The sequence below is a fragment of the Ictalurus punctatus genome, chromosome 9, assembly GCF_001660625.3.
Source record: "Ictalurus punctatus breed USDA103 chromosome 9, Coco_2.0, whole genome shotgun sequence".
NCBI classification, from domain to species: domain Eukaryota; kingdom Metazoa; phylum Chordata; class Actinopteri; order Siluriformes; family Ictaluridae; genus Ictalurus; species Ictalurus punctatus.
In genome coordinates, this window is record NC_030424.2 from 28,797,972 (window position 1) to 28,820,604 (window position 22,633).

The 22,633-nt window shown below is 43.3% G+C and overlaps 2 protein-coding genes across 3 annotated transcripts; both read right to left on the reverse strand.

The window, feature by feature from the left end:
• Positions 1-1,296: 1,296 nt before the first annotated feature.
• Positions 1,297-11,898, reverse strand: hmgcl (3-hydroxy-3-methylglutaryl-CoA lyase). Of its 2 annotated transcripts, none has more exons than XM_017475351.3 (8): positions 11,744-11,898; positions 10,436-10,519; positions 10,206-10,313; positions 8,029-8,124; positions 6,773-6,921; positions 6,359-6,611; positions 5,859-5,984; positions 1,297-3,974 (listed from the first exon to the last, which is right to left on the reverse strand). In XM_017475351.3, the coding sequence occupies exons 1-8, from the start codon at positions 11,765-11,767 to the stop codon at positions 3,873-3,875; spliced, it is 942 nt and encodes a 313-aa protein (XP_017330840.1). In that variant the 5' UTR covers positions 11,768-11,898; the 3' UTR covers positions 1,297-3,872. The 2 variants fall into 2 exon arrangements, with proteins under 2 accessions (XP_017330840.1, XP_017330839.1); XM_017475350.3 differs by having other exon boundaries at positions 11,822-11,897.
• Positions 11,899-13,501: 1,603 nt separating this feature from the next.
• zbtb8a (zinc finger and BTB domain containing 8A) lies at positions 13,502-20,966 on the reverse strand. The gene is made up of 4 exons (XM_017475401.3): positions 20,791-20,966; positions 15,403-16,148; positions 14,868-15,037; positions 13,502-14,514 (listed from the first exon to the last, which is right to left on the reverse strand). The coding sequence occupies exons 1-4, from the start codon at positions 20,853-20,855 to the stop codon at positions 14,197-14,199; spliced, it is 1,299 nt and encodes a 432-aa protein (XP_017330890.1). The 5' UTR covers positions 20,856-20,966; the 3' UTR covers positions 13,502-14,196.
• Between the last annotated feature and the right edge of the window lie 1,667 nt (positions 20,967-22,633).

Below are 22,633 nucleotides of genomic sequence, written 5' to 3' on the forward strand. Positions count from 1 at the left end.
AAACACGAGAAGAAGGGGAAACGTTTGCACAATTTGTGACTCTATTCCGATTGTAGACGACCAGCCAAGATGTGAATGTCCAACGTTGGCTTCTTTAGTTCTGTAACTAGCATGAAATACAGGGCTAACGCAGCTAGCGAGCATGGAAAGCTTAGACCGACCAGTATAGCATCCGACAGAACGATAACAACAACAACGATAATAATAAAAATGGAGGTCACACATTTGCATTGCACAATTATCACACAAACAGAGGGGGCACGGTGGCTTAGCGGTTAGCACGTAAAAGTTCCTGCTAAGGTTCCTGTCTACATGGTGAGGCTCGTGTGCTACGTGCTTGTGCAGGTGGAAATGAATCAGCAAGATTGCTTTCTCAGTTCATTCCCACGTACTACAGACATACCTGGAATGCTAGCGCGAGAGAGATGACTAAGCATAAATAAACAGAGGATCGAGAAAAACAGGACACCGTGAGAAAGCATAAAAAGTGACGCAATAAGGCAGAAAGACTGCGGGGGGGGGGCTTAGTCGTTAGCACGTTTGCCTCACACCCACGGGGTTGGGGGTTCGAATCCCAACTCCAGCTCGCATGTTCTCCCCAACCCCATGCTTCAGGGGTTTCCTCTGGGTTCTCCAGTTTCCTCCCCCAATCCAAAGACGTGCGCCGTAGGCCGATTTGCTTTTCCAAATCGTCGGTAGTGTGCGGACGCGTGCGCGATCGTGCACTGCGATGGGTTGGGACCCCGTCCGGGGTGTCCCCCGACCTTGTGCTGTTCGAGCTAAAGACAGTCGTAGCTACTCTTGAAACGGAGTATTCAATTCAAAAACAAACAAACAAACAAACAAACAAACAAAAAACCTTCACTGTGTCACTTTGTACCAAAACGGCGAATAAAATTCAGACCTAAGCTTTTTCGAGTTCCTGAAGCTCGTTGCCAGAAAAGCGTAAATGATCTAGACATCCGGGGCTGAAATTGCTCCGGAATCCGGTAGGAATTCAGTTAGAAGTCATTTGGATGATAATACGCTTGCATTCCTTGCGCAATTCGAGCGTGTAAGGATTTAGACGCCTCCTTCACTACAGTAGCCTGCTATTTCAAAGAGGAAGCTCGTGTCTCCGATGTCCGAAATGAAATGCGGAAAAACAGCGAGTTCGGGAAGTAGATAAGATTCCGTTTAAACTAGACGTTATATAAACAGACCGCTTTTCTCCTTTTTTTTTTTTTTTTTTTTTTTTTAAAAAAACCAACGCCTCCAAAATTACAAATCAAGCACATGAAACGAAGCCAAACTGAGTTTACATATTACACAAACACCGTTTATTTCAATACAGCATTTATCAAGTCAGTAAATAAACCGATAAAGTACATAACCGAAGCGTGAAGTTATCCCCAAAAATAATTCACGTACAATCAAATGGTTCGTGCGAATATACACCGGAGGTCCGTGCGCGGAAAGGAAGTGAGATTGGCGTGCGTAGACCGTGATAAACGTTCTCCCGATGCGACGCCGGCAGCGTGAAGCGTCTGTCTTCCGTCAGGCCGCGAGAACCGCGAAAACATGTGCAAAATAAATTAACCAGCGGAGCGAAGTCTGTCCTGCTGCGTCTCTTCGGGAGACCGTTAGCCACAGGAAGGTTTTCCTGTACAGAAGAAGAAAGCCTAGTGTGGGCCTTTCTTCATGCCGCGGAGGCTTAAAATTCTTTAGTGCATTCCTGATTTAATAGTCGTCGCATCAGTCGACGAAAATAGTCGGATAAGGCATGTCCAAAAGTTTTTTTTAAAAAAAATAAATAAATAAACCCCTCTGAAATCCTGTACGGACTGATCAGGGAGGTGCGATTCCTATTCTGTTAAATTCCGGCTTCTGATTGGTCAGGTGTCGATTAATCTATCGCGATTACGCCGATTTAAGTAGTTCTCTGCAAAAAAACAAAAACAAACAAACAAACAAACAAAAAAAAAACAACACACAACCCATAGCCCCCCCCCCCCGTATCCCCCAAAGCAGTTTAAAAAAAAAAAATTATTAATAAAAAAGAAAATGTCTGACTTTTTATCCATTTATTGTTACATTTAATGTTAGTTAGGTTAGTTCCTGTTCTCGCTCACGTTATAATCAGCAGTAAACGGTCGCTACCTCACCGGCAACGCAAAGCGTAGACTCCTCAGTCCTGAAGACGTCCGAAAAACTTGAAACTGGAGCTTCATCTACGACTGACACTGGAGACTCCTCCCAAAAAATGTGAAACGGATTCAATAACGTGACTTGTGAATTGCCCCGTCGTTATAGATAAATTAAGAAAAATCTAAACCTTAAATGTAAATCTGCTGTTACGGCAAATGTTTTAAAAATTTTTTAAATTCACCACCTTCTGACCAATCAGAATCGAGAATCTAACGGCGCCGTGGTACACGGCATTTCTCCAGTTGTAAAAATATTCCTTCCCAGTGCGTTGGCCACTTGGATTTCAGCGGATGATGCCAATCGCATCTTATATACTCATAATTCTTAAGGTCGTGTATTTGTTTTCGTTTTGGCTGTATCTTGGCAATACCGAGTAATATTAATGTGAGAGCCAGCGGTGACTTTTGGCTCCGCAGACCTCTTGAAATGACTGCCGGACCATATTAGGGCTCGGAACAGGACCGGACTGTGGATCAGCGGTTACGACAAATCACGCTTCTTACGGAAAATAGAGATCCGTGGGCGAGCGACCGTTGTTCACGTCGGCGGTTTATCGGGAAATAACGCCGTCACGTGATGTTTAGGTTCCTTAAGGGCTGAAAACGACAATATCGAGCCATCAAGAAGAACTGGAGCTGCTTCCCTGATTATAAGTACACTAGACAGTTTAAACACTTGCTTCTGTATATTTATACCAGACTGTACCCACACACACACGCACGCACGCGCGCGCACGCACACACGCACGCAGGCTGTCAAATCCAAGGCATCCAGACGAGAAGCAGTCTCTCTCCGTGCTTCCGTGTGTGTGTGCGTGTGTATAATTACAAGACCTATTCATGAGAAATCCTCCAGTACAAATATCTTCTGAAAACAAGCCACTGATTCATGCGGCTTCCTTCAATTATGGGACCAAATGGAAAGTGTGTTTCAGCTGGAAACAGTGTGTGGTGCAGGTTAAAGCACGCGTGATATCGTGCGTCCGTTCATTAGGCTCTACAGGGCTAATCAGGGCCTCGTTATGTTTGTTTCAGGAAATGGCAGATTCAGAGACAGAGAGAGAGAGAGAGAGAGAGAGAGAGAGCGAGAGAAAGCGAGAGAGAACACGCGAGAGAGAAAGTGTGAGAGAGAAAGCGCGAGAGAGAAAGCGCGAGAGAGAAAGCGAGAGAGAGAAAGCGAGAACTAGAGAGCGAGAACTAGAGAGCGAGAACTAGAGAGCGAGAACTAGAGAGAACGAGAGCAAGATGGAGAGAGACAGAACGAGAAAGAGAGCGAGAGAGAACGAGAGAACGAGAAAGCAAGAACTAGAGAGTGAGAGTGAATGAAAGAGAGAGCGAATGAGAGAGAGAGAGAGAGAGAGCGCGAGAGAGAAAGAGAGCAAGAAAGACAGAGAGCGCGAGAGAGAGAATGAGAAAGCAAGAGAGAAAGCGAGAACTAGAGAGCGAGAGAGAATGTGAGAGAGCGCGAGAGAACGAGAGAGAAAGAGTGAGAGTGCGAGAGAGAGCAAGAACGAGAGACAGAATGACCGGAGTTAAAAGCGACACGATCAGAATGAACAATACTCGGGTAGCATGGTCGTTATTAGATTAGGCAAAAGGTATGAAATTCCAAACAGACGGATAAAAAACACACACACACACACACACACACACACACACACACACACACACACAGTTGAACTGAGGTCACAGTTTACACGAAGCTTGAGCAACTTTGGAACTGGTTCGTCTGTTGAGAGAGCGGCAGATGAACGATCCGGCATCCATCAGCTTCTGCAGGTCTACTCCCTGTAACAGACGTGAACACACACGCTGACACGTGACTCAAAAATACCACTAGAAAGAGAAATTTTTAAAAAAAAGGTAAGTTTAGATATTTGAACACATCCCAAAGCTCATACAGAATGTCCTTATGACAACTTTCGACAGACAGATTTTTATAAATTGTCGAATGCTGCTTAAATGACAGATTTATGCAGTGTTTGTGAATGTTTTATGAACTGCACCCCTCTCCTCTCCACTCCTACGTGACTTACTGCATAACGCCTGTAATGTCACCTGACGAGGTCTGACACAAGCCTTTCGTAAAGCCTCCAACATGGTTTTATAAAAGCTTCACGTAATGAGTACGAGTGCGTTACGAAGTTCATATGTACGTACCCTTCAAATAAAGTGTTACCGAGCTTTCACTGGAAAATGTCAAAATCGACAGCGTAACTCGCGCCGAGATAACGATTCAGTTCCTCGTGTAAACAAAGCAGAGTTCTATATGAAGACTACATGAGATAAATCTATGTCCCATGTAAAACACTCAGAACTGTACTTGGTGTACTTTCGACACAACAGGTTCCTGAGCCTGGCCCTGGAGAACACCCTGTTCTGCATCTTTTAGTAGTTTGCTTACTCTAAAACACCGACTCTCGACTCACGACTCTCGACTCACGACTCTCGACTCACGACTCACGACTCTCGACTCTCGACTCTCGACTCACGACTCTCGACTCTCGACTCACGACTCACGACTCTCGACTCTCGACTCACGACTCACGACTCACGACTCTCGACTCACGACTCTCGACTCACGACTCTCGACTCACGACTCACGACTCACGACTCTCGACTCACGACTCTCGACTCACCACTCTCCACTCTCCACTCTCGGACTCACGCAGGACCAGGGTTGGGAACCTGTGATCTCGCCTACAGTCAGTCCGTACAGGATCTCGCGGATCTACAAGGATCTTGTGATTGTTGCGGCCAAACACGACTTGAATCGCACGAAATCCTTTCGCACGCTCTTTCGCAGCGATGTTTGTTGGTAAACGAGATCTTTTAGCCGTACTCGTGAATCGACGAGAGCTTCGCCAGAACGCACGCTGCGATGATGTCACAAGACGCGTCTCACGTCTCCGCCCAAACCTGCGGACATTTTGAAAAAATATCGGCGAGTTTGCTTAATTCCGCGTCGATTCCTGCGATCGCAAAAATCCCAGCGAGCCCGGGTCTGAGAATTATTCATTTCGGCGTTTTTCCTTTTATGTCCGAGAAAACATCTCGGGATCATTTTAGTCCGGATACAATTTACACCATGAGGGGGGAAAAAAACCTAAACATTTTTTATTATTCTTTGTGCATGTAACTGGAGAATTGTATTTTAAACACCTCCAGAAATCAGAACATTACCGATGTGTTGGAACAATCTCTCAAAAAATATGATGTTATGTAATGATGGTTAAATAAATAAATAAATAAGTGAAAATCCGGCTGCGTAGCTGCAGGAACGTGTAACTGGACGTCCACGGGACGATAAAGGAAATAAATAAAATTGTGAGCTGTGATCCTCATTACATGAAAAAAAAAACCCCGATCCAGTCCAAATAGGGCTAAATATAAATATATAATGTAGTACATTTAAACATCACTTTCTTGTTTTGCCTGCTCGAGCCCCAGCGCTGCCAAGCTACCACTTGCAAAGCCCTTAACCCTCTCTGCTCCAGGGGGCGCTGTATCATGGCTGACCCTGCGCTCTGACCCCAGCTTCCTAACATGCTGGGGTATGCGTAGAAACCAATTTCACTGTGCTCTACTGTATATGTGACCAATAAAGACTCATTATCATTATGATCATGTAAAAAGAAACTTTTTTTTTTAAGCAGCGATATGTACGCTTACCGTATGGATGCCGAGTCCGTGCAGCATGTACACGACGTCCTCGGTGGCCACGTTTCCAGAAGCCCCCTGAGCGTACGGGCAGCCACCCAATCCCGACACCGACGAGTCCACGACGCTAACGCCATTCTGCACGAGCAAAACAAACAAACAAACAAACAAACAAACAAAACAACCACATGAGGAGTGGAGAAAATCTACAACCACAAACATGCAGAAGAAAAATACCATAACGTGTAACGCCTTTGTAATGTTTTTCCGAATTGTGTTTTTTGAATCGTTTGACTCCTGGGACACTTAAAGAGAACAAATGAAACGGCGCATTTTGCTTCAGGAAAAAACAACAACATTCTTTTAGGAGTTGGAAGCGCTCGAGATCGAGCTCGTCGGCTGGTTTGTGTGAAGCTTTGATAAACTCTTTCTGGAGTGTCTACAGAGGTAATTAACGGGAAAGAAACTTCCGGAACGCATGGTCAGGTTTCTCCGTCTGATGAATATCTGACCTGCAGCGCGACCAGGATGTTAGCGAGCGCCTGTCCGTACGTGTCGTGGCAGTGAACAGCCAGGGCGTCGACCGGCACCTCCTTCATCACCGCCTCCAGCATCTGGGACATGCCGCCCGGCGTACCCACTCCGATCGTGTCACCCAGCGAGATTTCGTAACAGCCCATCGCGTACAGACGCTTCGCGACATCGGCTACCTTCATCGGCGAGACATTGCCTTCGTAAGGACATCCCAGGACACATGACACATAGCTGGAAAAACACAATACGCGGAGGGGGTGTGGTTAGTGGTTAGTCCACCATTAATCAAACACTGACACTGAGTTATTCCTGAAGAACAGTAGAATTATTATTTTTTTGGAAACTGGTGCATTAAAGAGCTTCTTGGTGACGGGTTATATAGCGTGCTGTACCCTCGGACAGGTACTCCTTCCTGTTTGGCCGCCGACGTCACTTCCTCGAAGCGCTGCAGACTCTCCTCCACCGTGCAGTTAATGTTCTTCTTACTGAAGAGCTCCGAGGCGGCGCCGAATATCGCCACCTCCTTCGCGCCAGCCGTCACCTACGAGAGGGAAAGAGACCGAGAGGAACAAAAGCAGTAATATTACAGCACACACACTCATCTGTCCAGTGCCCTCCACTAATATTGGCACCCTTGGTAAATATGAACAAAGAAGGCTGTGAAAAACTGTTTAACCTTTTGATGTTTACGTTTTTTTTTTTAGTACACCTGGGTGACTAGGAACAGGAAATTGTTCAAGCATGACTTCCTGCTTCACAGGGGTATAAATATGAGGTAACACATATGCCAAATTCCCTTAGTCATTCGTAACAATGGGTAAGAGCGAGGAATGTAGCTGTGATGTGCGGCAAAAGGTTGTTGAGTTTCACACAATGGGGCGTGGCTATAAGAAAATAGCACAAGCATTGAAAACGCCCATTTCCACCATCAGGGCAATAATGAAGAAGTTCCAGTCGACTGGAAATGTTATGAATCGACCTGGAATTGGACGTGTGTCTATATCGTCTCGACGCACTGTGAAGAGGACGGTTCGAGTGGATAAAAATCTCCAAGGATCACAGCTGGAGAACTGCAGAAGTTAGTTGTGTCTTGGGGTCAGAAAGTCTCCAGAACTACAATCTGAAGTCACCGACATCACCACAAGCTGTTTGGAAGGGTTTCGAGAAAAAAGCCTCTACTCTCATCCAAAAACAAACTCGAGCGTCTTCAGTGTGCAGACACTACTGGAACTTCAAATGGGATAGGGTTCTACGGTCAGACGAAACCAGAATAGAGCTTTTTGGTGATAAACACCAGAGGAGGTTTTGGAGCACACAGAGAGGTAGCCGTATGGAAAAGTCCCTCATGCCCACGGTTAAATATGGAGGTGGATCTTTAATGTTTTGGGGCTGTTTTTCTGCCAGAGGACCTGGACATTTTGTTAGGATACATGGCATCATGGACTCCATCAAATATCAACAGATATTAAATGAAAACTGACTGCCTCTGCCAGAAAGATTCAAATGGGCCGTGGTCGGATTTTCCAGCAGGACAATGATCCAAAACATCATCGAAATCAACACAAAAATGGTTTAATGACCACAAAATCAAGGTCCTGCCATGACCCTCCCAGCATCATGTGTGTTTTTGGGTTTTGCCGGTACTTACAGCAGCTCTGTAGCCCTTCAGGTTAGGAGTCAGCACTGGATAATTCACGCCAGGCTTCCTGTTGATGCCTTGCATCACTTCTTCCCGATCAGCCATCTGCAAAAGGCCACAGTGATAGTGCTGCTTTAATACAATAGCTCAATAGTTCTGGTTATAACCTGTTAATGGTGATAAAAAAAAAAACCCTTTGTCCAGCTTCGTGTGCAGTATTAATGCTGCATAAAAAAAATCTAACGGGAAAACCATAATTCCCATTGTCCAACTGGGAAAAGGGTCAGAGTTAGGGTTAAGTTTAGGTGTTCAAGGAAAATGTTCAAATATCTTTGGCATGAACACAAACACTCACTGAACACTTTATTAGGAACACCTGTACACCTACTCACTCATGCAGTTATCTAACCAACCACATGTGACAGCAGTGCAATAGATATCATCAGGTGCCAGAATCCATGGACCCGACCTGCCTCGTGTCCAGTCCAGGCTGGTGGAGGTGGTGGAATGGTGTGGGGAATGTTTTCTTGGGGTCGTTAATACCAATCAATCGTCGCTTGAACGCCACAGCGTATTTGAGTATTGTTGTTGGACATGTGCATCCCTTCATGGCTACGATTTACCCATCTTCTAATGGCTACGATAACTCCAGCATGATAATGCACCATGTCACAAAGCAAGACTCGTCTCAAACTGCTTTCTTCAACATGACAACGCGTTCAATGTCCTCCACTGGCCTTCCCAGTCTCCGGATCCGACTCCAGTAGAACACCTTTGGCGCGTATTAGAACAGGAGACTCACCTCGGCTTTACGTGCTACGCTGTTATATTATTTGTTACAAGTCTTTAAAAGGTAAGGACATTATATTTATTATTGTGTGCAGACTGTTTATCAGTCTTGGTAATTTTGTTGGTTAGTTCAGCTTACTCTCCGAGTTGTTTTCACATTGTGGACAACGTTCGGTTTCTGTAGGATACACTGCTGTCTCATTTGTTTATGGAGACTTTGGGTGTGGGAGTGTGGAGGATTGTGAGAGTAAGCAGAACATGCCAGTGTTTTGAAGGATGTAATGTTATTTAATTGTGAATCTTTTTTTATAGGATTTAAACCTAACATGGTGAACAAATTATATTATAGAATTCAGGCAATTTTACTGGGGTCATCTCAAACAGTGTAGCAAGTAATAATCTGGAAAGACCGTTGTAATATCACAGTCTAAAACTGGATTTAAAGAGAAGCAAATTAGTAAATGAATCACATGTAAATGAATCATACGTAAATGAATCACTTGAATATGAATCACATGAAAATGAATCACATGTAAATGAATCATACGTAAATGAATCACATGTAAATGAATCATACGTAAATGAATCACATGTAAATGAATCATACGTAAATGAATCATACGTAAATGAATCACATGTAAATGAATCACATGTAAATGGATCATACGTAAATGAATCACATGTAAATGAATCACATGTAAATGAATCATACGTAAATGAATCATACGTAAATGAATCATACGTAAATGAATCACATGTAAATGAATCACATGTAAATGAACCATATGAAAATGAATAAATAATTAAAGACAGAACAGGAGATTCACAGCATGGACGTGAACGTGAAAAATCTGCATGAATTACGTGATGCGATCACGTCAACATGGACCAGTATCTCAAAGGAATGTTTCCAACATCTTCTGGAATCCATTCCATGAACAATTGAGGACATTTCGAGAGCGAAGCGAGACCCTATTCAGTATTAGTATTAGTACAGATACGGGAGGTTTCGTAAGGAGTCTCCAGTTTCAGTCAGGGAGCGACTGTTATGCTATAACGTAAGCGAGAACAGAAACGAACTTGTTTCGTGGACGTTGGACGATATTAAGACTAACTATAAACTGATAAAAAGGTACGATAAGAGGAATCAGTGTTTTACTTTAGTGTCTTGCTTAACGGGTAATGCATTCATCTCAGTTTTACCATGCGGGAGCATAAATATAGCCTTGAATTTTGCTATGTTCGTGAAAATGGATTTTAGTTCTACATTACTACGTGACTTTACATTTTTGTTTCTCAATAAGCTCGTGTAAACGTAAATGCGTTTCTGGCTCGTATACTCGTCAATACGGATTCCAGTGTATAATCGTTAAACGACGGGAAGTGAGACATCTTACCTGTGGGACCCATTTAGGCGAGACAAAACTCGTAGCCTCAATGACAGGAAGTCCCGCCTCCGAGAGCATGTCGATCAGACGGATCTTCACCTCGGCTGGAACGATGGTCTAACGGAACAGACAGGGAAAGTTATGCTATGTATATTAAACTGTGTAGTGAATTCAGATGTAGAAATACACTAGGAACGTGAGACGGATATATTTATGGACAGACGGGAAGCCTCTTTCACCTTCTCGTTCTGCAGTCCATCTCTGGGTCCGACTTCCACTATCTTCACTTTTTCTGGAAGAGGCCTAGTAGCACACAAACTAACCTAGAAACACACACAGAATTAAACACAAACACTTTACAGAAGATAAACAAGATATTTATTCATCATGTTATGCATACGCACCGTGTTAGTGATACGCACCACTAACTGACGCTCAGGTTTGATATGAGCTGCTATCTCAGATCCATAACCGAAATATCATGAGCAATTTAACCGTGATTCCGGTAGGTGGCGGTAATTCCCCTATGAGTGTTCCCGCTGAGCATCAATAGCCAAAGTAGACGTACTTGAACGAATCAGATAGCACGGTCTCATCCGGGCATTTTGCTAGATCAACCAGACGACAAAGCTATCGTGAAGGGAGCTTCGGTTCTTTTCAGTGAGTCAACCCTTTGACTCGGCTCACCAATCAAGAATCGACTCTTATGTACTGTACAGTTTATATCCAGTAATTTTATGATGAATATTTGTTGTTCTTTACCTAGCTGAAGTTAAAAGTGTTTTACGAAATCGTACTCCACCTTGTAAAATAATACTCAAAATAATACAAAATAATACTCTGCACTGCGTTTTAAAATTTTTGAAGTAATGACTATCAGGCTTTTTAAAAAATGACAAATGTGCATTAGCGAACACAGAAAGCATGTCTGCATTAATGTCATTGTTTGCTGTGTGTGTGGGTGTGCTTAGCTATGAAGATTTTATTTCCATTTATCCTGATAATATCCTGACAACCTTAGCCATGAAGAAAGAACCGACTCACATGCGCGAGTCGACTCTCTTAAACGTAGCCGACTCAAAGAGTCGGGACATCAATAAAACAAGATAAAACAAAAACGTTCACAATTTTTAAACGTCTAAAAGATGTATAATGTCACTAAGGGGCACTACTGGTGCTATATACATAGAACCTGCTAGTTGGGAAAAGTCCTAAACGGCTATGATATATGAAGTGGAGGGACATGTAGTTTTCATTCACGATTATATTATAACTTAAATAAACGGCTTAAAACACAATACATTTAAACAAACCATACCTATGATCCTGAAGTAGTCGCTAAGACATAAATCATTATAATAACCGTACAAATAAGCTGTTAATAAAGACATCTAAGTGAAAATGAATTCACTTCCGGTATCCGTGTGACGTAGGAATCTGTTTATCTTTTTTTTTTTTTTTATTGGTAACAGCTGAGAGGACAGAGATCAACCTGTATATGTGGAAACTGCAACAGTTCAGTTTTCGTTTCTGTTTTTTTTTTTTACCTCCAAATCCAAGCAGTCGTTCATGAAAAAAGCGTGTTACAGCTCCAGAAGTGATATAAAGTGCGCTGTATAACTCACTGATTTGGCCACAGAGTAACAGCAGCGCCCTGAGAATGAAGCCTGTACAATCCTCATCATCACCGCCGCCATGTTCCCTCACAACTACACCCCGAGTGTCCCTGCGGTGTATCTACACACTCTCTCTCACTCACTCACAACATCCACACCGCCATCTACTGCTGCGGATCACCCTGTCGCACACTCTGCACACCTTTTGTATATAGAATATAACCATTTAGAATATAGAATATATATATATATATATATATATATATATATATATATATATATATATATATATATATATATATATATATGTATATATATATATATATATGTATATATATATATATATATATATATATATATATATGTGTATATATATATATATATATATATATATATATATATATATATATACACATATATATATATATTCTCTAAGGAGACGTTTATTCGACGTTTTACAAACAGAGCCAAAAGTATCCGGACACCCGACCATCACTTTGACACCGTTCTACCTCAAAACATTCCCACAAAGTGGCTTCATTGTCGTTTCAAAAACATACAGCGGGTACAGTACACAGTGAAACGAAACAACGTTCTTCCAGGACCACGGTGCTACATCACTCAACACACTAACCACATGAGACGACACGGAACTAAACGAGGTCGACACATTCTACACAAAGCACACAATTGTATCGAACGTCTTTGTACGCTGTGGCGTTACAGTTTCAACACAGCCCTGACGTCAACCCTACTGAACACCTCTGGGATGAGTTGGAACTGGAGCCTCCTCGACATCCCGACATCAGCGCCTGACCTCAACCTCAGTAATGCTCTCGTAGCTGAATGAACACAATTCCCCAACAGCCACGCTCCAAAATCTAGTAGAAAGCCTTCCCAGATGAGTGGAGTGCGTTGTAACAGTAAAGAGAGGAAGAAATCTACAACAGGATGTTCAATAAGCACAGGGTGTGGTGTCCACAAACTTTTGGCCACACAGTGTATTCAGGACAGAGGAGATTATGCTTTCAGGGTTCTCAATAATATTGCAAGCAATGTTTTTTTTTATTCATTTATTTCTTCGTAACTTCAAGGAGTTTAGAAGGAATCATTTAGAACGGATCATTTAACGAGTCGTTTGTGACACTGGGGGGGTGGGGGTAATGCTGTGGTTTACATTATGAGTTTTTTGACCTCAGATGCATGTAAATCTATTGTGTGAGACCTTTAGAACAAAATCCAGCTGCCAGAACACAGGTCAAGTTGGTCGCTGGTGAAGCTGGCAGCTCTGCTAGCTGATTTATTTATTTATTTGGCAGGTCGTCCTGGCCCAGATGCGGCAAAAAAAACAAAAAACACGATACTACCACCACCATGTTTCACAGACGCGATAAGGTTCTTATACTGGAATGCAGTGTTTTCCTTTTTCCAAACATAACGTTTCTCATTTAAATCGAAAAGCACTGACGGCCTTCTGGCTTGTCCACGTGATCGTTATCAAGCCGCACAAGGGCAGCAACGTTCTTTTCGGAGAGCAGTGGCTTTGTCCTTGCCACCCTGCCGTAACACACCAATGTCGTTCAGTGTTCTCACAATGTTCTCCATAACATGACCTAGACAGTGGTTTGACACTTGTTAGTCTCTCTTAAAATTCTGTATTTCTATTTTAATTTAGTTTTCTAGTCGAACCACGACTAAGCAGTCACTTAAAAAAAAAAATAAAGGAGCAATGACTTCTGCCATACTATAGTAAGAATTTAATCCGCTTTATAACAAATGTGATAATAAATGTATTTTTATTTATAAAAAAGTAAAAATAAGATACCATCATTGTCTTACTGAGCAACAAAATGACAATAACAATAATAATAATAATAACAATAATAATAACAATAATAATAATAATAATAATGATTGATAGAGGAGTGCAAAGTGTATTCATTTCCATAAAATTGTCCATGAAACATTAAGAGAAAACGACGCTTGATTGTTCAAACGGTGATGTAAAGAAAGGCGCTCGGACAACGCTCGGACACAGATTATTGGGAATCTTTACAACTGGTGAAAATATTTGGCGAAGTGAACGTTAACGTAGATAAAAGAATTCATAAGTCATAGGAAAATGCAGGAAATTCGGACTGCTCGTGCCAAAATATTACGTTGCAAGATTATTCGTTTCCTGATATAAGAAGCAAGAGGAAGTCATTTAACCAACTGTGATATTGAAATAAACTATTTACATACTTTTTTTAATAATACAATTTATACACGTATAGAACATTTTTCTTTGATTCAAAGATGCCCGTATTTAAAAGAAGTGAAGCTGAATTTGGTGCAAATTGCTCTCACATGCACACACACACACACACACACGCACACTAGCGTCACTTTGCGCTGGGCTCCTCGTCACTGTCATCCACTTCCTGAATGATGAGGTCAGTTCCTGAATCCTCAGCAAGGTCATCCTCATCCTCCATCCCCCACGAGGCATTGCGGTTTCCCTCCAGTTCCTCCTCCACCCCCAGCAGAAGACCTGGCTCCTCCGTGTTAGCGTCGGTGCCATCATGTGCCACCAGGCCGCTTTCCTGCAGACACGCTTCACAGAGCCGGTATCGGCGTGAGCCCTCACACACCACACGGCTGTTCTGCTCCGTCACATGCCGCTTACACTTCCGGCACACCAGCTTACGCGCCTGGTGGATCTGAAAGGAAAATCAGTGGATTCACGTGAGGAATAAAACACTTTGGGGTGTGCCGTTTTATTCCCCTATATTTGATAAGAAGTGTGAAGATAGTAGGTGTCAAAAGTGGGCAACTAGGAGGTGTAGGAAGTGTGATGGTAGAAAATATAGAAATAAGGAAAGTAGGATGTGTAGGAATATGCAAGCAAGGGAGGGTAGGAAATGGGAAGCTAGGGGGCTAAGAGAAATAGTGAGTAGGATGCGAAGAGGAATAGGTTAATAAGCGTAGAAGTTAGCATACTAAGGCAACATAAAACGTACTAGAAATCTAGAAGTAAATATATGAAGTTATGGCATGTATAAAAGTCCCTCACTGTCTCAAAGTGGCTGCGCAGGTGCTCGAGACGAGTGAAGCGTTTACTGCAGGCTTGGCAGGGGTACGGCCTCTCGCCCGTGTGGCACCTCAGGTGTCTCTTCAGATCCGCCTTCCTCTTCACCGTGTGTGTGCAGAACGGGCACTTAAAGCGCACTGTGGGGGCGGAGTCTGAAGGCGAGAGAGAGCGAGATTCACAGGACGGGTAGGGAGAAGGGATAATGAGAAATCAGGGATAACTCCGAGTTAGGCTAAACCGAGAAAAAAGAAAAAAAATATATATAAAAATAAATAAATCATGTGACGTTATATACAAGCACCTTCCAAACATTACAAAAACCGTGCGGTGACGATACGTTTTTGGATGAACGATTCTCATGTAAAGATCCAGTGTCTTACTGAATGAATAAATGGATGGAAATGCAGTCTATCTGGTCTTCCGAATGAAATGAAATGACCGATTAATCGATGTGTGGATGATGAGATAACGATAACAAAGCGAGATCCAAATATACTGGATCATTACTGGCGCTCACCTTTATTGAAAACCCCCACGACACCTACGATGGTAGGCAGGGTGGCATAGAGCTCGTCTGCTTTCTGTGTGCCCGTCGTTGCCCCCTGGAGGTCGATCGGCAAACTCTCATCCGGGCTGTAACGATGAGTGGCCGATCTTTTCCTGGTTCCTCTCCTCTTGGGCTCAGAAACTCCATCGAACTGCTCCGCCTGCTCTTCCTTCAAGCCTGCCTCCAGAACCGTCTGGCACTGCAGGCTCTGATCGTTCGTCACCTCCGCCTCGTACTCGTCGTCGTCCTTGCCGTCGTCCTGGTGCTCCCACAGGACACTCTGAGGAGGCAGGGCGTCCTCGGTCGCCTCCTTGGCGCTGATTTCCAGCGAGGACTCGATGAAGGCCTTGCAGTAGGCGATGACGTTGTCCATCTGCAGGTAGCTGGCAGCGGACATCACCTCGATGACATTGCCGCTGCCCAGAGCCAGGTGACCCGAGTACACGAAGTCTAGGATGGTGGCGAAGGTGTCGGGGCTGAAGGCGTCGAACGAGGCCCTGGCAGGTTCCAGGCTGTCCCGCGCACCCTGAGACAGCAGCATTCGGAAGTAGCCGCTGCTCCCGAATAGGACGTTTCGGTGCGCCCGGAAAAGGCGTCCACCGACCAGTACGTTGCAGTCGCAGAACAGCTCCTGGCGTCGCTGCTGGTCCAACTGCTTCAGGAGGCAACTGTGGTGGTTGGCAGACATGTCGGCGCTCGTCCATCTGTGCACCGGCCTGAAATAACATCCAAAAATGACACACAGTTTAAACGTGGAAATTTACATTGAAGCAGGTCATTGCTCTTTTTACATACGAAACAAATCATGATATTCCTTAATGTCGTTATTATTAATATTATTAATATCTATTATTATTTTCTCTATCTAGGACAAATATTCTCAAACAGGCGCCTTCAGGTCAAACAGCACAGATTTCTTTCTGCGTGTAAGACAATTATTTCAATATTAACTACGATGGGTTCTTATGTTCAATCATATGTAGTGATTTGAGGCTTTGGGGGTTTTTTATGAAGGGAAAAGATGAATATCATGGGATTCTAGTGAGGAATAAAACATTTTGGGTATAAAACGTGTATAAAAAGTGAGGTGTCGGAACTGTTGGAAGTGGGAAGTTTGTACAGGAGGTGTCTGAATTTCTGGACTAGTTAGTCCATCCAGGATTTTGCGAATGCGGAAATTAATGGAAAACCAAGAAGCTCTGCTATATTCAGGGGAGACTGCAATTTTTCAAAATTACCATGGATTTCCTGAGGATTTGGGGCAGGAAGCGTCATGTGACATCATCATGACACGCGTTCAGCCAAAGACCTCTTCAATTCACATAAGTCGAGCGTGAGTACAGTTAAAAGGTCTCATTTACCAATGGACATCGCCGCGAAAGAGCGTGCAGTTGCAATTTTGCCAAATCACGTAGTTATCCACAAAACAAAGCACAAAAATCTCCATGAGATGCATCGCAAATTATGAAAAAGGCCGCAGCAAAATCAAGCATTTTTGGCCGTGACAATCACAAAAAAATCGCAAAATCCTGCATGGACTGAAAAGTGAAGCTAGAAGGTGTCGGAAGTAGGAATACGTCCGAAGTGGGAAGCTAGGAGATAGAAATAAAGAAGCTAGAAGGTCTAGGAAGTGGAAGGCTAGAAGGTGTAGGAAGCGGAAAGCTGGACGGTGTGGGAAGCGGAAAGCTAGAAGTTGTAGGAAGTGAAAGCTAGACGGTGTAGGAAGCGGAAGGCTAGAAGGTGTAGGAAGCGGAAAGCTGGAAGGTGTAGGAAGTGAAAGCTAGACGGTGTATGAAGTGGAAAGCTAGAAGGTGTAGGAAGTGAAAGCTAGAAGGTGTATGAAGTGGAAAGCTAGAAGGTGTAGGAAGTGAAAGCTAGAAGGTGTAGGAAGCAGAAGGCTAGAAGGTGTAGGAAGCGGAAAGCTGGACGGTGTGGGAAGCGGAAAGCTAGAAGGTGTAGGAAGTGAAAGCTAGAAGGTGTAGGAAGTGAAAGCTAGAAAGTTTATGAAGTGAAAGCTAGATGGTGTATGAAGTGAAAGCTAGAAGGTGTAGGAAGTGAAAGCTAGACGGTGTGTGAAGTGAAAGCTAGAAGGTGTAGGAAGTGAAAGCTAGACGGTGTATGAAGTGAAAGCTAGAAGGTGTATGAAGTGAAAGCTAGAAGGTGTAGGAAGTGGAAGGCTAGAAGGTGTAGGAAGCAGAAGGCTAGGAAGTGTATGAAGTGAAAGCTAGAAGGTGTAGGAAGTGAAAGCTAGACGGTGTGTGAAGTGAAAGCTAGAAGGTGTAGGAAGTGAAAGCTAGAAGGTGTAGGAAGTGAAAGCTAGACGGTGTATGAAGCGAAAGCTAGAAGGTGTAGGAAGTGAAAGCTAGAAGGTGTAGGAAGTGAAAGCTAGAAGGTGTAGGAAGTGAAAGCTAGAAGGTGTAGGAAGTGAAAGCTAGAAGGTGTAGGAAGCGGAAAGCTAGAAGGTGTACGAAGTGAAAGCTAGAAGGTGTAGGAAGTGAAAGCTAGAAGGTGTAGGAAGTGAAAGCTAGAAGGTGTAGGAAGTGAAGGCTAGAAGGTGTAGGAAGTGAAAGCTAGAAGGTGTAGGAAGTGAAGGCTAGAAGGTGTAGGAAGTGAAGGCTAGAAGGTGTAGGAAGTGAAAGCTAGAAGGTGTAGGAAGTGAAAGCTAGAAGGTGTAGGAAGTGAAAGCTAGACGGTGTATGAAGCGAAAGCTAGAAGGTGTAGGAAGCGGAAAGCTAGAAGTTGTAGGAAGTGAAGGCTAGAAGGTGTAGGAAGTGAAAGCTAGAAGGTGTAGGAAGTGAAAGCTAGAAGGTGTAGGAAGCGAAAGCTAGACGGTGTATGAAGCGAAAGCTAGAAGGTGTAGGAAGCGAAAGCTAGAAGGTGTAGGAAGTGAAAGCTAGGAAGTGAAAGCTAGAAGGTGTAGGAAGCGGAAAGCTGGACGGTGTGGGAAGCGGAAAGCTAGAAGGTGTAGGAAGTGAAGGCTAGAAGGTGTAGGAAGTGAAAGCTAGAAGGTGTAGGAAGTGAAAGCTAGAAGGTGTAGGAAGTGAAAGCTAGAAGGTGTAGGAAGCGGAAAGCTAGAAGGTGTACGAAGTGAAAGCTAGAAGGTGTAGGAAGTGAAAGCTAGAAGGTGTACGAAGTGAAAGCTAGAAGGTGTAGGAAGTGGAAGGCTAGAAGGTGTAGGAAGCGGAAAGCTAGAAGGTGTAGGAAGCGGAAAGCTAGAAGGTGTAGGAAGCGGAAAGCTAGAAGGTGTAGGAAGTGAAAGCTAGAAGGTGTAGGAAGTGAAAGCTAGAAGGTGTAGGAAGTGAAAGCTAGAAGGTGTAGGAAGTGAAAGCTAGAAGGTGTAGGAAGCGGAAAGCTAGAAGGTGTAGGAAGTGAAAGCTAGAAGGTGTAGGAAGCGGAAAGCTAGAAGGTGTAGGAAGCGGAAAGCTAGAAGGTGTAGCAATAAGGGAGCTAGGATGTGAAGGAATGTTAGGAGGTGTCAGAAGCAGGAAGGTAGAAAGCGTAGGAAGTGGGACACTATGAGGTGTAGGAAGCTAGTAAGTCTAGAAATAAGGAAGCTATGAGGTGGTGGAATGAGGAAGCTAAGGATGTCTAGAAAATTTCTCTATATAGGACAAAGACCCCATGTGAAACAGCACCGATTTCTTTCTGTAATAATGTCCCCCCTCACTTTTACTGAAACTCGGCTGATTACATAATATTACAATACTTACTTGTTTTTGCGATACTGAGCTTTAGATTAGGAAATGTAGTTCTTTATTTCAGCTGGCCAGTCAATTAAAACGATAACATAACGATCACGCCAACAACCATAACAGCCTTGAGAGTAATCCGTTGCCATGTCCAACAACGTCTCATTATTTAAATAATAATAAATAATAATAATAATAATTCGCAGCAGACCCCCTCATTACACATCACAGTCCCCTAGGGCCCCACTGACCCCGTTTACAGACACACAGATCTAGAAAAGTCGACGTATGACCTCCGGTGATGATCTCACTGGTCATCGAATTTTTTATTTGTCGGTTAGTTTAGTAAAACTGCCATGTTTTGCAGTTTTACGCTTGCGTATCAACAAAAAATGCTCCATACAGTATACAGGAAGGGTGGATAGGTCATGTGCACAACTGCATGTGATTTATTTAAACCAAACAAAATGTCACAAATCAGCATTTTTTTGTGTGAATTCATGCCTCGTGTGCAATCACATTAAGCTCTTGTCATCAATTTGTTTTTTTTTTTTTTTTTTTTTTGCACTAGGGTTGAGGGAAATAGGTCCCTAGATGGAAGCTACTGGCCAACATTATCCATGCCATATCATCTCTACGTGCCCCCCCCAAAAAAAATCTATTCGAGATCCCAGGATGATGTGGGATTTTCCAGGATGCAGATGGCATGACCCAAATCAGTTAAGCTTCAGTTCTAAAAAAAAAAAACCCAGAACCCCCCCCCCCCCCCCCCCCCCCCCAAAAAAAAAAAACCAAACCCATGTCTTATCCTCTCGGTTTTTATCTGAAAGAAGTTTAAAACCCCACGGAGATACGTTCCTCATCCGTTCACGTAAGAGAGCGCTTCCTTTCTGGGTTATCCTCTCCAAATAACACTCCCAGGCCATCCTTTGTTCCGCGGAGAAAGAAAGGAGGAGCCGAGAAAGCAGCGCGCACGCTGATTGGCTGGAGCGCCTGTCAGTCAAACGCTGGCACGGGAGAAGAGGGCGGGGGCTACACCCGAGTCGGGTCGCGTCTCAAAAAGCAGAGAAAGGCGAGAAAGTCCGCGTTGAAGTTGATCAAGACAAATATCGTTTGCTTTGTTTGTTTATTTATTTAGAAAGAGGATGTTTAAAGAATGAATGAAAGAAAGAAAGAAAAAAAGGAGTGATGATTTTTTTTTTTTTTTTTTTTTTTTACAATAATGTCGAGGAGGATATGAAGTCGGTCCGTGGTGTGTTGTGAAGTAGGCGAGCCCGTGCATCCGTAGGATTTCACTACACCCGCAATACACGCAAATAACGCACGAATACGAGGTGTAGAACCGCCGCACGAGCGGGCAAGCAGAACCCATCCGACCTCGCCCTTTAGGAGGAAAAAAATGCACCATGCTTTTGGCAATTCATCTATCTGTAGAGGAATATAATTAACACGTGCACGCTTTAGACGTCTGCATCACGGATTATAAACTAAACCGCCCCAAAAAAAAAAAAAAAAAAAAAAACCTCCCCTGGTGGTTGCGGACGGAGCCGTGGGCGCACCGTGTTTACGCACGGAATGCGCAATAGCGCGGCGACCTCAGAGCCCGTCCCGTCGCCCACCCGCTTCCGTCTAACATCCCCGATACACATAAAACAACTCCGCTACTCACTGCCGATCCGCCTCGCTCGGTGTCCTGTACGGTCGGCGCGGGCCGTTCTCACACACCATCTCCATTTTCTTCGCTGGTGGTGGTAGTAGTAGTAGTTTTATTATTATTTTTCCTCCCCCCACCGATCGCTTCCTGCTCAGCCCGAAAGACCGAAACCCGGTTGTGCGGGAGGAGGGAGGGATAGAAAAAAAAAAAAAAAAAAAACCCGAGTGTGCTGACGTGGGCGTTCAGAGAGCCCGCTTGGGGCAGTAAGACTCGCTTAAAGTTACAGACATGCAACCCGGCTGTGATAGTTCAATCTGCATTTTGATTAAAGGGTGCCATTATTTATGGAGAAGCAAAGATTCAAAGTCACGTCGCGGGAAACGGGAAAGATTTGGACGTTTTAGTCCAGTGTGTGTGTGTGTGTGTGTGTGTGTAATATATATATACAATTCCAGCCAAAAGTTTACACACTCATTCTTTATTTTTATATTCCTCCCACCACATTTTATAATAATAATAATAATAAAAAAGTCATCAGAACTCTGGAGTAACACCCAAGGAATTATGGGAATTATGTTGTGATTTTAAAAAAATCCAAAATAAATCCAAAATAATTTTATTATATATATATATTTTATAGTATTTTAGCATCTTCGAAGTAGACGCGCTTTTCGTCTAGAATTGTATCAGAAACGTATTCTCGGCGTCTTCTCACCCGATGTCTTGAGGAATTTCCCTGAGATGTTTTTTTTAAACAGTATTAAAGGAGTTCACACCGACGCCGGACGCTTATCGGCTGCTTTTCGGAAATATTTCTTTCCGAGTCGTTTAAAAAAAAAAATTATATTATTTTGTAGATAAAATGTTAGTTTTCTAATGGAAGATAATAAATGTCGGCACGATTATATTTTTTGGTGATCAAAAAGATTTCAGATCAAATAGCTGATCATCATATAATCTGAAATCAAAAGATTTCTGATTATATAGATCAGTGGTTTTCAAAGTGGGGGCCGCCAGGGGGCGCCCGGGGGGCCTCAACAATTCGGTGTACCCATCCCTCCCACTAGTATGTTTTCTCTTTCTCACTCTCAGACAACCACACACACACACACACACACACACAATCAATTCCTAATGTAATGTAAAGATGTAAGATGTAATTATTAATAATAAAAAAGAGAGATATATTCAGAAGTCTGTATTTTTAATGTGTTTTAAAGACATCTTGCAAAAGGGGGGCCTCGGTCAAATGTTAATGCCATTTGGGGGGCCTCGCCCTGGAAAAGTTTGGGAACCCCTGTATTAGATATCCCCAAGTAGCCTTTAAAAACAAGAAGAACTTTTGAACTCATTCTTACAACTGGATCAGGTAGCAGTCACAAGGTTTGTGAAGGACATGCACAGGAAGTCCTTATTAATAAAGTCTTGCGGACGATTGTCCACCAGCATCCACTGAAGAAGGCACAACCGACCTGGTTCTGGCAAACACAGTCCCCTATGTATGGAGACTTCTGGGACACCGTGTAGTATACAGCCAATTATTGCACTAGTTTTTACATTCAGTGCTGTTTTGTTGTCCTGCTAATTGACAGTGTGTGTGTGTGTGTATTGTCCTGTGTATTTATTGTATTGTTTGTACTCGTCTCACACTGTGGTGTATTTGCTCTTTATATAGTCCTGTGTACTCTGCCGTATATGTTGCACCATGGTTCTGGGGGAAGCAACATTGCGTTCCAGTGTACCTCTACACAAGCTTTATGGTCAAATTGGCTAGTAACTGTAAGGACTCAATAAAACTCGATGAGAACTGCGAATACTGGCTTGTGATTTCCGTCAACATTAATAATAATAATAATAA

What these genes read in the sequence shown, in the direction of transcription:
- hmgcl (XM_017475350.3), bottom strand. Translation starts at nt 11,893, where the DNA reads ATGGCGGCGGTGATGATGAGGATTGTACAGGCTTCATTCTCAGGGCGC. An exon ending in GTTACTCTGTGGCCAAATCA is followed by an intron (nt 10,520 to 11,821) that starts GTGAGTTATACA and finishes GTGTGTTTCTAG; the next exon opens with GTTAGTTTGTGTGCTACTAG. An exon ending in ATGGACTGCAGAACGAGAAG is followed by an intron (nt 10,314 to 10,435) that starts GTGAAAGAGGCT and finishes CTGTTCCGTTAG; the next exon opens with ACCATCGTTCCAGCCGAGGT.
- zbtb8a (XM_017475401.3), bottom strand. Translation starts at nt 20,855, where the DNA reads ATGGAGATGGTGTGTGAGAACGGCCCGCGCCGACCGTACAGGACACCG. An exon ending in CGTGGGGGTTTTCAATAAAG is followed by an intron (nt 15,038 to 15,402) that starts GTGAGCGCCAGT and finishes TCTCGCCTTCAG; the next exon opens with ACTCCGCCCCCACAGTGCGC. An exon ending in TGCGCAGCCACTTTGAGACA is followed by an intron (nt 14,515 to 14,867) that starts GTGAGGGACTTT and finishes TTTTCCTTTCAG; the next exon opens with ATCCACCAGGCGCGTAAGCT.